Source organism: Geotrypetes seraphini, chromosome 4, assembly GCF_902459505.1.
Source record: "Geotrypetes seraphini chromosome 4, aGeoSer1.1, whole genome shotgun sequence".
Taxonomy (NCBI): Eukaryota; Metazoa; Chordata; class Amphibia; order Gymnophiona; family Dermophiidae; genus Geotrypetes; species Geotrypetes seraphini.
In genome coordinates this window covers 239,395,871-239,411,405 of record NC_047087.1, presented here as the reverse complement: position 1 = coordinate 239,411,405, position 15,535 = coordinate 239,395,871, and the positions used below count along the sequence as shown (strand labels likewise).

General features: G+C 44.8%; 1 protein-coding gene across 9 annotated transcripts in view; it reads left to right on the top strand.

Moving 5' to 3' along the window:
• Positions 1-15,535, top strand: part of MYPN (myopalladin) — a 314,293-nt gene that overhangs the window by 260,348 nt on the left and 38,410 nt on the right. For 8 of the 9 annotated variants that reach the window (XM_033941751.1, XM_033941752.1, XM_033941750.1 and 5 more), the window contains 3 exons: positions 3,750-4,325; positions 6,961-7,108; positions 11,576-11,674. In XM_033941751.1, the coding sequence (XP_033797642.1) occupies positions 3,750-4,325; positions 6,961-7,108; positions 11,576-11,674 (823 nt within the window). The remainder of the gene's footprint in view (positions 1-3,749; positions 4,326-6,960; positions 7,109-11,575; positions 11,675-15,535) is intronic. The other variant, XM_033941755.1, reaches the window with a different exon arrangement.

The window sequence follows — 15,535 nt, the reverse complement described above, 5'->3', positions numbered from 1 at the left end:
TGTACATATGTGCCAAAAGGAATGGGTAGTTATGGACTTACCGTATTTTCGCGGATATAACGCGCGCGTTATACGCGTTTTTACCTACTGCGCATACCCCTCGCGCGTTATATGCCTGAGCGCGGTATACAAAAGTTTTTAAACATAGTTCCCACCCCGCCCAACGCCCGATTCACCCCCCCAGCAGGACCGCTCGCACCCCCACCCCGAACGACCGCTCGCACGCGCTCCCACCCGCACCCACGATCGGAGCAAGAGGGAGCCCAAGCCCTCTTGCCCGGCCGACTCCCCGACGTCCGATACATCCCCCCCCGGCAGGACCACTCGCACCCCCACCCCGAAGGACCGCCGACTTCCCGACAATATCGGGCAAGAAGGGAGCCCAAACCTTCCTGGCCACGGCGACCCCCTAACCCCACCCCGCACTACATTACGGGCAGGAGGGATCCCAGGCCCTCCTGCCCTCGACGCAAACCCCCCTCCCCCCCCAACGACCGCCCCCCCCAAGAACCTCCGACCGCCCCCCCAGCCGACTCGCGACCCCCCTGGCCGACCCCCACGACCCCCCCACCCCCCTTCCCCGTACCTTTGGTAGTTGGCCGGACAGACGGGAGCCAAACCCGCCTGTCCGGCAGGCAGCCAACGAAGGAATGAGGCCGGATTGGCCCATCCGTCCTAAAGCTCCGCCTACTGGTGGGGCCTAAGGCGCGTGGGCCAATCAGAATAGGCCCTGGATCCTTAGGTCCCACCTGGGGGCGCGGCCTGAGGCACATGGGCCCAACCCGACCATGTGTCTCAGGCCGCGCCCCCAGGTGGGACCTAAGGCTCCAGGGCCTATTCTGATTGGCCCACGCGCCTTAGGCCCCACCAGTAGGCGGAGCTTTAGGACGGATGGGCCAATCCGGCCTCATTCCTTCGTTGGCTGCCTGCCGGACAGGCGGGTTTGACTCCCGTCTGTCCGGCCAACTACCAAAGGTACGGGGAAGGGGGGTGGGGGGGTCATGGGGGTCGGCCAGGGGGGTCGCGGGTCGGCTGGGGGGGCGGTCGGAGGTTCTTGGGGGGGGCGGTCGTTGGGGGGAGGGGGTTTGCGTCGAGGGCAGGAGGGCCTGGGATCCCTCCTGCCCGTAATGTAGTGCGGGGTGGGGTTAGGGGGTCGCCGTGGCCAGGAGGGTTTGGGCTCCCTTCTGGCCCAACTACACAAAGGTACGGGGAAGGCGGGTGGGGGTGTCGTGGGGGTCGGCCAGGGGGGTTGCGGGTCGGCTGGGGGACGGGCGGAGGTTCTTGGGGGGGGGCGGTCGTTGGGGGGGGGGGGTTTGCGTCGAGGGCAGGAGGGCCTGGGATCCCTCCTGCCCGTAATGTAGTGCGGGGTGGGGTTAGGGGGTCGCCGTGGCCAGGAGGGTTTGGGCTCCCTCCTGGCCCGATATTGTTGGGGAGTCGGCGGTCCTTCGGGGTGAGGGTGCGAGTGGTCCTGCCGGGGGGGGGATGTATCGGACGTCGGGGGGGGGCATCAGGCTTTCAGGATGGGGACAGACCTTCAAGGGGGGACAGTCTTCAAGGGAGGACAGTGCACGGAAAGTCAGGGGGGGTGAACGGAGAGTCGGGACAGCGCACGGAAAGTCAGGGCAGTGCACGGAAGTCAGGGGGGGTGAACTGAGAGTCGGGACAGCGCACGGAAAGTCAGGGCGGGCGAAAGGAGCGTCGGGCATCATGCGCGGTATACCCGTGAGCGCGGTATACAAAAGTTTTTGTACATGTCATCGTGATTTCTGCGCGCTATACCCGTGTGCGCGTTTTACACGGGTGCGCGTTATATCCGCGAAAATACGGTAATGCTATGTATAGTCCCCAAAAATCAGCACCAAAATATCCCACACTTAGCACTATTCTATAAACCATGTCTCCAGAACAGCATATCCACACACTTGGGAAGCACATAGCAAAAGTATTTGGTTCATGTTTGGACATTTTTGAGAGACTTTTTCCCCCAGTATTTGGGAATTCTCTCTTATCTGTACCCTTCTCCTCTACGGCAAAATCCATTCCTTCTACTTTGCTGCACTGTATGCCTGAAACAAACTGCCTAACTCAATACGTCAAGCTCCATCTCTGGCAGTATTCACATCCAGACTCAAAGCCCTTTCAATTCCAAACTCCAACCCACCTGCTAAGCACCAACATCTGTCATCACAAACTGGGGAGACCTCAGCTGGGTCTCCCTGCTCCTATACCCGCTCCTCCCCCATTTACCCTAAGAGAAGTTTATTGTGAAGCCACAGCATGATTACATAACAATAAGCAATATAGTAATTATCATCAACATGCAACTTAATTCTTACTTAAGTATAATAATGCCTAGCACTAACAATAACTACTTATTTATCACTAATTTCTACCTTTGCTAGTAGATGTCCTAATCTGGACCCGGGGGCACACTACCACACAAAGCGGGAGAAACTGGAGCCGCTGCCATTCACATTAGTCACTCTCTGAGCGTGTAACTGATTGTATATGAGTAGGCATCACCGTTCAAGCTGTGCTCTACTCCCAGTTGGCCCGAGCCTCCATCCAAGCTTCTCAGGCCCCACTGACTGCCCCTGTCCCCCTTTCGCCATTCAAGTGAGTGGGTACCGCTGGTCACCTCTCAGGCGTGCTTCTCCATCCAAAAGGGGTTTCTCACCAATCCTGCCTGCTGCGATGAGCTTAGCCACTGCCCTGGAGGCTACACCTGTAATGTGATAACCTTTAGCGCAGTGGGTGGGAGGGTGGGAGTTCTTGTCCTCCTGGCACGCCACAGAAAAGATGGTTGTGCCAGGTGAAGACCAATTTAAGGGAGTCCAGCAGCTCACCTTGCCCCTCCCCCTTCCTTTCCATATTGGCTCCTCCGCTCCCTTCCTTTCTTTCTGTTCCTCCTCTCCATACCCAGGAGGGCCCCCCACACATACACACTTTGTGGCAGGCCTCGCTAATCACTCCGGTCTGCTTCTTTCCCTCAGTGATTCCCCCACCTGAGCACTGTGTATAGATGCACCTTCTTGTCCAGTTTGTCTGTGTTGACTAGATTGTAAGCTCTTTGGAGCAGGGACTATCTCTTATATGTTTTTATGTACGGCGCTGTGTATGTCTAGTAGTGTTATACAAATGCTAAGTAGTTCTAGTAGTAGTAGTAGTGATGGTCAACGTTTAGGCAAAATGCCAGCCACCATGGTTAAAATAAAACTGGATAGTTAGTTTGGTATCCAGAAACTAGCTGGCATTGAATATCTGGTTTCAGCACCAATCTGCTAGTGCGATCTAGTTAGCGGCCATAGTCAGACCACTAAAGGGATAATTAACCAGATTAAGGATCCCTTTTACAAAACTGCAGTAGCAAGGCCCAGTGCAGTAAATGTGACACTGCCCAGAGGAACTGAATGAGCTGCGCCACATTTGCTATGCAAGAATCGTTAGGGAAACCTCTTTGTTCCACCCAAGGACCTCATCAACACTGTCTGGCTAGTGCCAAGTTAGTCAGAGGAAACATTCAATGGTAGTATCCACCATCCGGTTAGAGCTGCTGAATGTCCCTCTCACCAGCAGTTACCGATTAGCAACACCTGCTAACCAGATAAATGCTTTCATAAAAGCATCTTCATTTCTATAAATATTTTTTTTCTGCCCCCACTTCTGGGAGATCTGGGTCCAATGTGAATCAACTATGAATCAACTGTAGAATGTATTAAGAACACCTTTGTTTTCTGTTTCATGTGCAGTGATCCTGGACAATTACAACAGCTCCACAAGCAGGTCTTGTCTGAACGGCATCATCTGCAGTCGCCATCTCCATTTCCAGCACCTACAAGACAGTTTCAAGCTAACATGAATGTTATGAACAATACCACTTCCTCCATCCAACAGTTAACAACCACGGCCTACAAACAGTCCATGACTGCTCATCAACAAACCTTTACCCATACTCGACCCAAACAGTTCTTTGCAACCTCTCCATCCAGCTCTGCTGTGCCTTTACTCAGTTCAATGCCTCAGGAAAACCAGAGGAAGGAAAATCTTCTGGGTCCTTCCTCGCCTGTACCAGCAGAACCTCAAACGGTGTATTCAGGCAGAACTGAGCAGTATCTGAAAACTTCGAAAGAATTTGTGTTGCCACCTTCCCTGCATTACACCTCTGGCCAGAATCAGTTTCAAGTTCAAACAACGTCGCCACCTCCTGCCTCGCCAACTGTTCGAATCCAGAACCCAGTGGCTTTTCTCAGTTCTGTGCTGCCTTCGTTGCCTCCTTCCTTGCCTGCAACAAATGCTATGGGACTGCCCAAAGCTGCACCATCTTTGTAAGTAGAGTTGGAGCTAACCTTGTTGGAGTGAGCATTTATGGATGCTTTAAGAGCTATACCTCAAAGGGGCAACTTATAGCATAGGTGCTAATGTATACATGCCCCTTATGTGCATAAATGTTTAGGATAATAGCATTTATATGAATATAGAGTATGTGCATACAGGCATGTAAATGTCAATATTTCACCTATGCACCATTCTGCAAATACTCACATAACTTATGTAGCACATATTTGCAGGACAGCATATGCTAAGGTAGGGCTCACATGCACATAAATTATAGAATGTTATCATTTATGTGCGGATCTGGCATATAGGTGTTAATACACCAGCTCTATGGCTGGCATACTTATACTTAAAACTATTCAGCTAGTATTCCATAATGGGGAGTAGGCACCTTTGGTCCTTTACAGGATAGTTTCCTACTTGGCACCCTCCAGGCACATAGTTATAGGTGCCCTGTTATAGAATTGTCATTTAAGTGTGTTATTAATTGATAAATTTTCATTTGCTATTTTGTTGACAAGAGGAAGTTGTACAGATGCAGTAGATGGATTTATATAAATACATCAGCATGTTTTTATAAGATTAGGAAATCAAACTTTCTTTGATACTTAAAATATAGAAAATCCTTATAGAATACATTCTATTGTGAAACCGTTTCCCAAAATTCTACTAGATTTAATATAGCAGAAAATATTGCATAAGCTAAATTGTCAAGTACCTTAAAGGATGTAGGATATAAAACATTAATGAGAAAACAGAGTTGCAATGTTTATTGTTCCAGTCCTAATTATAGTATAACAATAAGATGGAGAAAAAGTTTGAGTCATAAAGTAGACTGATTTAATATTGCAGCATTTTTCTAGGAATTCTGGGTTAAGAATGAAAAAGTTATGCAAACAGATCCATTATCAAAAAATATGTTAGTTTCATGCCATATTCTAATTTAGGATGATCACAGTTTGTTTGCATATCTAGTAGTCAACATAAATCAAGAAGACTAATGCATCTTGGCTTATAAGCAACACCATACTGTTTAAGTATGAGGTGGTCATAAACAATCCATGCATCCTTATAATTACCACTCAGAGCACAAGAGAAAGTCCTGCACCATACTCTAAAACCATTTTGCTTACTATCTCATAAGAAAGTGGGGAAAAGCCCATGAAATATGGAGGGCTCTGTTTTTCAAAAGTTCTTGCTTATGCCATACCTCTTGGCAAGAGTGAAGATTAGTCCTTGAGTAAGTTCTCAGAAAGTGATTTTAGAATGGTATTCTCAGTTTGCTGATCTTATAGTTACTTTGGGAGGGGCCTATCAGAGCCAGGGCTAATCAGAGCTTTAGGCTCCTCTCCGGTGTATCCCAGAATGCACCGGGAAGGGGAAGGCCTGCCATTTTGGAAGAGGTGGGCCTGCCAGTGAGCATCCCTCTTGTTGGTCATCTCCTAAAGGTACAGGGGGGGTTGGGAGGTGTCAGGGGGATGTTGGGGTGTGAGGTAATGTTGGGGAGTGTTGAGGAATGTCGGGTGAGTGTCGGGGAGGTGTTGGGAAGTGTCAGTTGGATGTTGGGGAGTATTGGATGGGTGTTGGGGTGTGTTGGGGAGTGTTGGGCAATCTCAGGTGAGTGTTGGGTGCATGTTGGGGAATGTTGGGTGGGTGTTGGGGAGTGTCAGGCATCCCTCCTGCTGCAGATAGTGTTGGTTGCTCAAGGGTGGCGGCGAGAAGGAGTGGGCATCCCTCTTGTCAGCTGACTTCTCGGGGGGGGGCTCCCTGCTGTGACAGCTCAGCTGATCGCAGCAGGGAGATTTCTTTGCAGCGATCAGCTCAGCGGCTGCATCTATTTGAAATGTAGACCAGCTTTTTGTTAACCTACATTTCAGGGGTCTATCGCAAAACCACGCCCAGCCTTGGGCGAGCTTAAGTGTCCCTAGGCACCTTCCTGCACCCGCAACAGACCCCTATAATGTAGGCAGCCTGCCTCATGGTTTTTTTTGGGTTTTTTTTTAGAAAACGTGTGTCTCAATTGACTGGTTAAACAGCGGTAGGACGCCTACTGCTCCCTACAGTTGGAACGTTGTTTATAGAATTTGCCCCTTGATGCTATTCTATAAGTAGCACCCAACTAGGAGTGCTGTTTATAGAATAATGCTTAGCGTACATATTTTCGGTGCCCAGTTTTGGGCGCCATTTATAGAACTGAGTCCTACTGTGTATGTGCATATTTTAGCTGTTATGCTAGTACATATTTTACAAGGAAAAGTGAACACCTACTTTATGTTATAGAATAGGCTCCAGCTAGGCGCCCTCTAAGTGACACCCCTTTATAGAACTGCCCTCCACCTGCTTCCACAAGAGAAGGTGTTAAATGCATTCATACTAATTGCAGTCCTAACATGCAATAGAGTATATTCCAGAGAGGTAACTGCAGAGGACATGCTGGGCATGTCCCCAACAATTACCCAAATAGCCTTTGAATATACCATGCATTCATTTTTGTTCTTAAAGTGCAATATGTGCAGAAACTTACTACACTTTAGCAAAGGAGACCCATAATGTATCACTGAATGATCCTAAGCAGCTATTCACTCTTCTCCCAGCAATGTTTTCAGTAAAGGATTTATCTTGCAGACCATCACCAGCGATTATATTAAAACCTCCAAGATCACAGAGGTTGGCAGCAGAGGAAGCCATTCACGGAAATAAGGATGCTGTTGTACGTGACTTAGAAAGAAAGCTGCATGTTAGAGAAGATTTTTCTCATAATGAGTATCTCCAGGTAAGATATCAATGATTGGTATGGAGCAAGCAATGAGTTTGACAGATGCTTATCCATAGATGGCCAAGACTATTGACCTGTGTTGAGACTTCTTTTCATGAAATGATTTGATCTTCTTTTAATCTCCCGTGTTTTTAGAAATGATTCCTAGGAAGCATGTAATAGTTAAATCTCAAAACTTTAACAATTCTTGCTCTTTCACATACTTTTTGGCTCCTGTAGTTCTCTCCTGCTCCTTTCAGCTTCCTGCTCAACTAGATCTGACATATACCACTGTTCTGTCACCATAAGCTTTCATTTGTTATATTATAAACTGCCTAGATAGCAATCGCAATAGATGTATATCAAGAAACTAATAAATCTTGAAACATGAGAATTTTGACAAGTAAATAATTAACGATACAATATTTTAGAAAAAGTCTACATCACCCAGTCAAAAAAAGAGCAATAATGAAAAACAATCGAGCCAAAACATGCATGTTACTACATTACCTTCATAAAGTATTTCATTCTCTTTAACAGAGCATTCCAGCTCCACAAAGCACATTTCACATCTACTCTTAGCAGTCTACCCAAGTCAGGAAATATCCAGTTAAAAGAGCTTGCTTTGTGATATCATCCCTTCACCCTCAAGTTACATGATTTTATCTAGGCCTAATGTAAATTATTATATCTAACATATGATACATAATTCAATACAATAGCTCATTGGAGATAGTATATTAGAAGTGTAGTATATTAGATGTGGAGGGGCATAATCGAAAGGGACGTCTAAGTCTGTTTACGTCCATCTCGCAAGCTGTCCAAAGTTAAAAAGAGCCTAAGACACATTTTCGAAAGAGACATCCAACTTTTGTTTATTTTCAAAAAACGTCTAATTATACGTCCTGCCAATTAGATCGTCCAAGCCGCTAAATCGTCCATCTTTATACCACATTTCCGTCCAACTTTCCGTCCAAGTCCAAAACGCCTAGAACAAGTCCTGTTGGACGTGAGACGGGTCTGCAAAGTGATGGACTGAACACCCAGACATGGCACCTAAATAGTGGGGTACCTTACAGGGCACTGCTGTGAACTTCACAAAAAGGGTGCCATGGCTTCTCCTCACTACAGCTCCCTTATAGGTGATGGTGAGTCCCACAAACCACCTCCAGAATCCCCTAGACCCACTTATCTACCACCCCAATAGTCCTCATGGCTGCAGGAGCCACTTATATTCCAGTACAAAAGGGTTTAGGGGGTGTATAAGGGAGTGCACATGTTTCAGTATCAATGCAGTGATTACAGAGGCTCATGGGCATGGGTTCTCCTCTTCATGGGTCCCTAACCCACCCCCAAGATGACTTAAGCCGCCTCTGGGCTGGACGACTAGGCTTTCCTATGCCAGGCGGCCAGGTGATGATGGTCTGGAGGTTGAAATTTAAAGTTGTGAATATATTTTTTGTGGGGCTGGTGGGGGGTTTGTGATCACTGGGGTAGTGTGTAGAGGTCTGTGTTATGTGTTTGAAGTGCTTATCTGGTGAGTTTAGGTGGGTTTTTGTGACTTAGACCATGTTTTACGTGGTCTAAGTCAGTGATTCCCAACCCTGTCCTGGAGGAACACCAGGCCAATTGGGTTTTCAGGCTAGCCCTAATGAATATGCATGAGAGAGATTTGCATATGATGGAAGTGATAGGCATGCAAATTTGCTTCATGCATATTCATTAGGGCTAGCCTGAAAACCCAATTGGCCTGGTGTTCCTCCAGGACAGGGTTGGGAACCACTGGTCTAAGTCACAACGTCCAAGTTCCGTCTAGGCTCTGTTGTTAAACTTTTGGTTATACATGCTGTACAACTAAGTCTAAGCTGGCCCTTGTTCCGCCCAACTCCCGCCCTTGACACGCCTCCCAAAATGCCCTGTTTAGCTGTGGATGTTGAGCGGCACTATGAAGGCCTAGGTCATTTAGAAATACATCCAAAACCTGGTTTTATTATCGGCACTTGGACGTTTTTGAGAAATGTTCGTCCAAGGCCGATTTTGGTGGTGAGCCGGAAGTGAGACACTGCTTGCAATTTCTATTGCAAATGCAAGCAGTGTCTCACTTCCGGCTCACCACACAATTGTTTCCCACGTATTCACCTTTATAGGACCCCCAGGGACCCCTGAAGAAGACTTTTTGTCGAAACGCGGACCGTGTTGGCTCCTGTACCCCTAGCGGACTAGGTCCTTTAAGGCTTTAATGTGGATGATTTATTTTTATGTGGATGAAATTATTTTATGTGGATGATTTCAGTGTACCTTTGGAACTTTGACACTTTCAAATAAAGTCCATTTAGGAACATCATCACAGTTTTTTTGGGTTTCCCCTTAGGTTATAGGCCACCTTCAAGGTAATAACAAATCAGGAGTGGACATGCCTAAGCTCAGAGACGTTTAAATTCCTTCACATGCATAATTGAGTTTCATAAATTGAAATAAATTAAAATTGATGTTTTAGATATAATACATGTGCAGAGAGAGGGAGAAGGGATCCAAGGAGCATGTTATTAAACAAAAATTATTAAACAAAAATTAGTTCTTCAAGAGTAAACATGGAGAACCTATGAGAAGAATCACAGTGAAGGGCTCTCAATTTGTACATATGAAAAAGTTGAGAATTTGCAAAGAGGAAAACTATAAAGACTTTCCTTCTCTCAGTTTATAATTCAGGAAAATGAATTTCAGAAGGTGGATCATTTCTCTGAATAATAGCTATTACAACAAGAAGGGAACAGAAAGTATGTGGTTTCCTGTCAACCAATAGGTTTACCAGTTGTTGTCTAGATTATCATAAATATGTGTATGAAAGAAATTAAAACCTTCTGGAATAGCTGAATGTAACAGTGGGCCATAGAATCAAAATATAATTGAAGGCATCTGATCTCAACTCTTCAATTAATAAATACAAGCCACGGACTCAACGTCACTATGGGGGGATTCTATAAATGGTGCCCAAAGTTAGAAGATCTGTGATAAACTATCACTCTGCAAAGGACGCACTGTACAGAGAACCCGTTACAGAATATTAGCTTAGGCTTGGTCTCAAGCATAGCTTTGGGTGAGAACTTATGTCTGCTGAAACCTAGTATAAATGCAGGTGTGTAGCTAATAGCAGTTGAGCAAATAAATGACTCTTATCTATAGCCCCTCCCTCTTTTAAGTTTTAGGTGTGCATTTTATAGAATAGGGGGCAGGACACCCCTATGACTGCCAATTCACATCAATTATTGATTGTTAACAGGCATTAACTAATTAGTTTATGCGCAGTTCCAAGATCCACACCCAAATTTGTGCACCTAACTTTGGATGGCGTATATAGAATCCAGGATGCATATGATTTGCAAATTAAATTAAATAAGATACACATTGTAGAGAAAAGTTAAGCTATGGATTAGCTTTCAAATTTCCCCTTTTTTTAGGGAAGGGAGAGCTGAGAACGAAGTCTGTTCAAAAAGTTCCAGGACAGTTTGAATTGTGCACCAAAGGGAAGTTCTTTTGAGACACATTAGGCAGCATTGAGTAGCTTGAAACCTCACGAGTAACCTTTTTTCTGTTTGTTGATATCTGCTTTCGTCTCCGGGCTGCAGCAGTTTTTGTGAAAGTGTTTTCATGATCAGCTATTTTTAATCTTGTGCGACCTCAATGAACAGTGCTGCAGCGTGAAGTTCTGTTTTAAATTGGGTAAGACCACTACAGAAACTTATAAAATGTTGAAAGTGGCTTATGGGGAACATGTCATGAAAGGTGTTTTGAATGCATCCAAATTTGCAAATTTTGCACAAAAAATGCGATGACAGTTCTTCTCCAGCTACCTTACTCTCATGACTTGGCCCCTGCTGACTTCTTGTTTCCTAAACTTAAGTACACACTGAAAGGAAAGCGATTCGATACCATTGAAGACATAAAGCAAAATTCAACGCAGCAACTTTTGGCGATTTCTGAAGATACATTTAAGGACTGTTTCCAGAAATGGAAATTACATTGGGAAAAGTGTATATATAGGGAAGGGGAGTACTTTGAAGAGGACCCAATGGAATAAGTTGTAAGATTATTTAATAAATTTTTATAAAATCAGTCCTGGAACTTTTTGAACAGGCCTCGTATGTGATTACCTGTTACAATTTTGTTTTCTTTTCAGTTTGAAAACTACATGGACAGTGTAACGTTTGCATGTATCCTATCTTTGTGCTAAACTATTATAACCTCACATTACGGTAATTACCACTTCGTAGAGCAGCTGACTACCTAAAGTAGTTTTCCTACGCATTCATTTTTAATTTTCTCATTCTGAAATCATTTCTTAATTTTCCAGGGACTAAAAGCCAATCTATCACCCCAAAACAAATGCATTCTTCTAGCGCACAGTCCTCTCTGAAGGCTAATCAAAAGAATTAGGCCTGTAAATAGTGTCATCATGTTTTCTTAACAACATTACCTCCTTCTTAGACAACAACAGATGAGGAAAAATTGGCCCGCAGACTTCTGGGACCAAACACAACTCCCTCAGTCTTCATCAACGAAACAATTCATGATACTCCTTCTCAGGTACAATTGTGGCATACGGCCCCCGTTACTCACTGCTCTTGCCTCAAAGTCTTATTTTTCAGGCTCTTTGCGCCCTTCTGCCTCAGCTAACCTTTTATGGTGAAAATGAATAGCTTCTGCTGGTGAAATCAAAAATCCATCATCATTTCCAAATATTGTATAACTATTACATCTTTTATTGTAAACCGCCTTGAAGTTTAAATTAAAGGTGGTCTGTCAAGACAATAAATCACAAATCACATAACCTCATTTGTTGAGTTGCACTAACAGCCTTTAATTCTCCATGCTTGGACTGTGAAACTTCTGTCAGTTGTGCACATTTTGATATAAAGCCTTGTGTACTGTAGCTTGTCTAACCACATTAGGCAATCTTTTTTGACACATAGAAATTAATATAACTGTTCAAGTGACTGAAGGTAAGCATTGAAAAATATCCAGGTAAGTATTAGTTATATGCAAGTATATGGGAGCTGATTTATCAACATTGCGACAATTTTATGTGATCTACTTGTGGTTTGTTCTTGTGCTGTTGTTCTGTTCAACACAAGACAGTTTCCAAAGTAATCAAATACATTTAAAATGAAAAATTTTAAAATGCATCAACTAAATACAATTATCTTCTTTATTTTGAAAAAGCGTCTTCATTTCTATAAATATTTTTTTTCTGCCCCACTTCTGGGAGATCTGGGTCCAATGTGCCTTTGAAGGGGATAGAATGTTTTAGCTTCTTCTACCTGTTCCCATATAAAATAGTCTATCATCGGGAGAATTGCAGCTGGTTGTAGCTATTACATTTTCTCCACATCGTTGCCCCTTGCCAGAGTAGGTATGGACACCCTGTGCTGTTGCCATTTGCAACAAGAGAAGTGCGGCAATCTAAAGAACTTCATAAGATTTAATGCCAAAATGGAGCCTTGACACAGTTTTGACTAGCTTTTGACTGGCAATAAAAGCCTCATGAGTTCTTTCTGGTTTTGTGCCAGTGCAGATGCGATCAACATAGGGGTCCTTTTACTAAGGCGCGTTAACCAATGTAACGCGTGCAAACTGATTTAGTGTGCGCTAAATGCTAATGCACCCATTATATTCTATGGACGCGTTAACATTTAGCATGCGCTAAATCAGTTTGTGCACGCTAAATCGGTTAGCGCACCTTAGTAAAAAGATCTAATAGTCTTTTCAAATGCCTCACTGAATACCTACTTCGGTCTAAAAGTCCCAGGGATGAAATCTCATTCTATGCTAAGATTGTACGTTCTTTTGAGCAGGGACTGTCTCTTCTGTGTTTTGATGTACAGCGCTATGTATGTCTAGTAGACCTATTGAAATGGGTGACAGGTCAAAAGCGTGCGCCGACAACCCAGCGCAGACAACTGAGCCGAAGCGCGCCGAAGAAAAACAGTATTTTAAAGGGCTCCGACAGGGGTGGGTAGGGGGGAACCCCCCCTCACTTTACTTAACAGAGATCGCGCCGGCATTGGGGGGGCTTGGGGGGATGTAACCCCCCACATTATACTGAAAACTTCACTTTTTCCTGGGTTGTCGGCACGCCTTTGTCGTCGCGCGTTTTTGTCTATGAACCATAGAAATGATAAGTAGTAGTAGTATTATATTCCATTATTGACAATACTATTGGTACAACCAGCAGCAAATCCCCAAATTTTACATTTGTGGGGCTTTAATGAAAAAGGATGAAGATGTGGAGGGGCATTTTCAATATGAAGTCTAAGTCCGACTTTGGACATTTTGTGAAGCGCGTCCAAAAATCAGGTAGGGAAAATGTCCACTTTTGAAACCACGACATCCATTTTTTTTTTATGACCTTTCTAGAGGTGTTCGCCCTTAATGTGTTTATCTTTTTGACCATTTTTGAAAGCCCTCCAAACATCACCCAAAACCATCTGTACCCAACAGTCTACCACCCCAATAGCCCTTATGCCTGCAGGTGTCACCTATATGTCAATATAGTAAGTTTTGGTGGTCTCACACTTTCTACTACAAGTGTACAAATTAGTGTGGTATATGGTCCTGGGTCCCCTTCTCTGGAGTCCACTGTACTGACCATCAGGCTACTCCAGACACTAATTTGATGCTCTAATAGGCCTGACCATTATATCTGCTGCTGTCAGATAGATATGTACTATTTCCTACAGAACTAAGGGGGGCACTGACCACTGAAGGCATGGTGGGGGGGGGGGCGGTTTATGCCTTCATTCCTCCAGTGGTCATCTAATTAGTTTAAGCACCTTTTTTGGCCCTTATTCATTCTTAAAACAGGTCTAGCCCCAAACGTCTAAATGGTGTCCTGGACGTTTTGTGAAATGTTTTGTGAAAACATCCAAGTCCTAATTCCACCCTAATCACATCCAGAACAAACCCCCTTGAGATTTAGACGCACTGCAGATGAATAGCTTAGAAAAACATCTATGAAGTAGGTTTTGAAAATGGAAACTTGGACGTTTTGGCGATTAACACATCCAAATGTCACTTTGGCGTTCTTTGGATGTCTGGACGAGTAATTCTTGGACCCCTTCCGCAGATACTGATATATTCATCACCTCTGTCTTAGATAAATTAGCCTTAAAGCCTGAAAGCTGCCCATAGTCGCTCATAAAATCTTTAAGGGCATTCAAAAATGACTCCGAGGCCTCGACAATAGCCAATACATCATCTGAAAACAAGGACAGTTTTTGTTCTTCCCCAGCAACTCACAATCCTCTTATCTGTTAGGATTGTCTAATTCCTTGTGCCAAAGGTTCGATAACTAATGCAAAAATCAGGGGGGATAATGGGCATCACTGCCTTGACCCTCTTTGGAGTTCAAATGTAGTGGAGTAAAACCCATTTATTTTAACACATGCCATTTGTCTATTGTATAATGCAGGGGTGCCCAAAACGTCAATTGCAATCTACCAGTCATTCGCAAAGGCATCGCCGGTAGATCACAGAAAATCAATTAAAACCGCCCTATTTAACCAATTCATCTGCTAAACAGATGCCCTCTCTCACACGGATTTTCTCTCCCTCTGCTAATCTTAGATGAAATCCGCTGCCCTTTACCTACTTCTCATGTAACCTTTCACTTCTTGCACTCTGTAATTTGGGATTTTTTCCCTTTGCCAACTTTGATGTATTCCACTGCCCTTTACCTATTTCTTATGTAACTTTTCACTTCTTGCATTCTATAATTCACTGATTGTCCAGCCTTCTTCAATGTGAACCGCCTAGAAGTCTTTCGACTCTATAATAATAATAACAAAGTTATTATTATTATTATTATCATAGAGCCAGTGTTCTCCCTAGCATTCCCCCGTCACTTTCTCACCTTTAAAGTACTGTACTGTAATTACGGCAGCCTGCAGAGCGAACAAAGCAGGCTGCCGTCAGCCTCTGTAGCACGTTCTCTCTGCCGCGGTCCCACCCCCGACGTCAGACGAGGTGCGGGACTGCAGCTGAGGGAATGTGCTACAGAAGCCGACGGCTGCCGTAATTAACTTTCAACTGTGGTAGGCCCAAAGGGAAGAATGGAGGTGAGAACTGACCTGACAGTCACTGTGTGCAGGAAAGCAGCGGAGGTAAGGCTCCGCACGTCGTGGTAAAATTGTGCCCGTCGTGAGGACCCCGGCGGGAGGGGGGATTGCCTTAGAGATGCTGGATCAGGGGGGGGGGAAGAGACAATAGGACCTTGAGGAGGGTGGGAAAGCAGCCTTGAACCAAAAGGGAGGGGGAAGACAAGGAAGATAAGGCACATCCTGGACTACAGAGGGGTTAGAGAGGGGAAACACTCTGAACCAAGGAGAGAGGCCCTGAGGAGGGGGCAGACAAAGAGAGTGAGAGAGACAAAGACTTGGACCAAAGGTG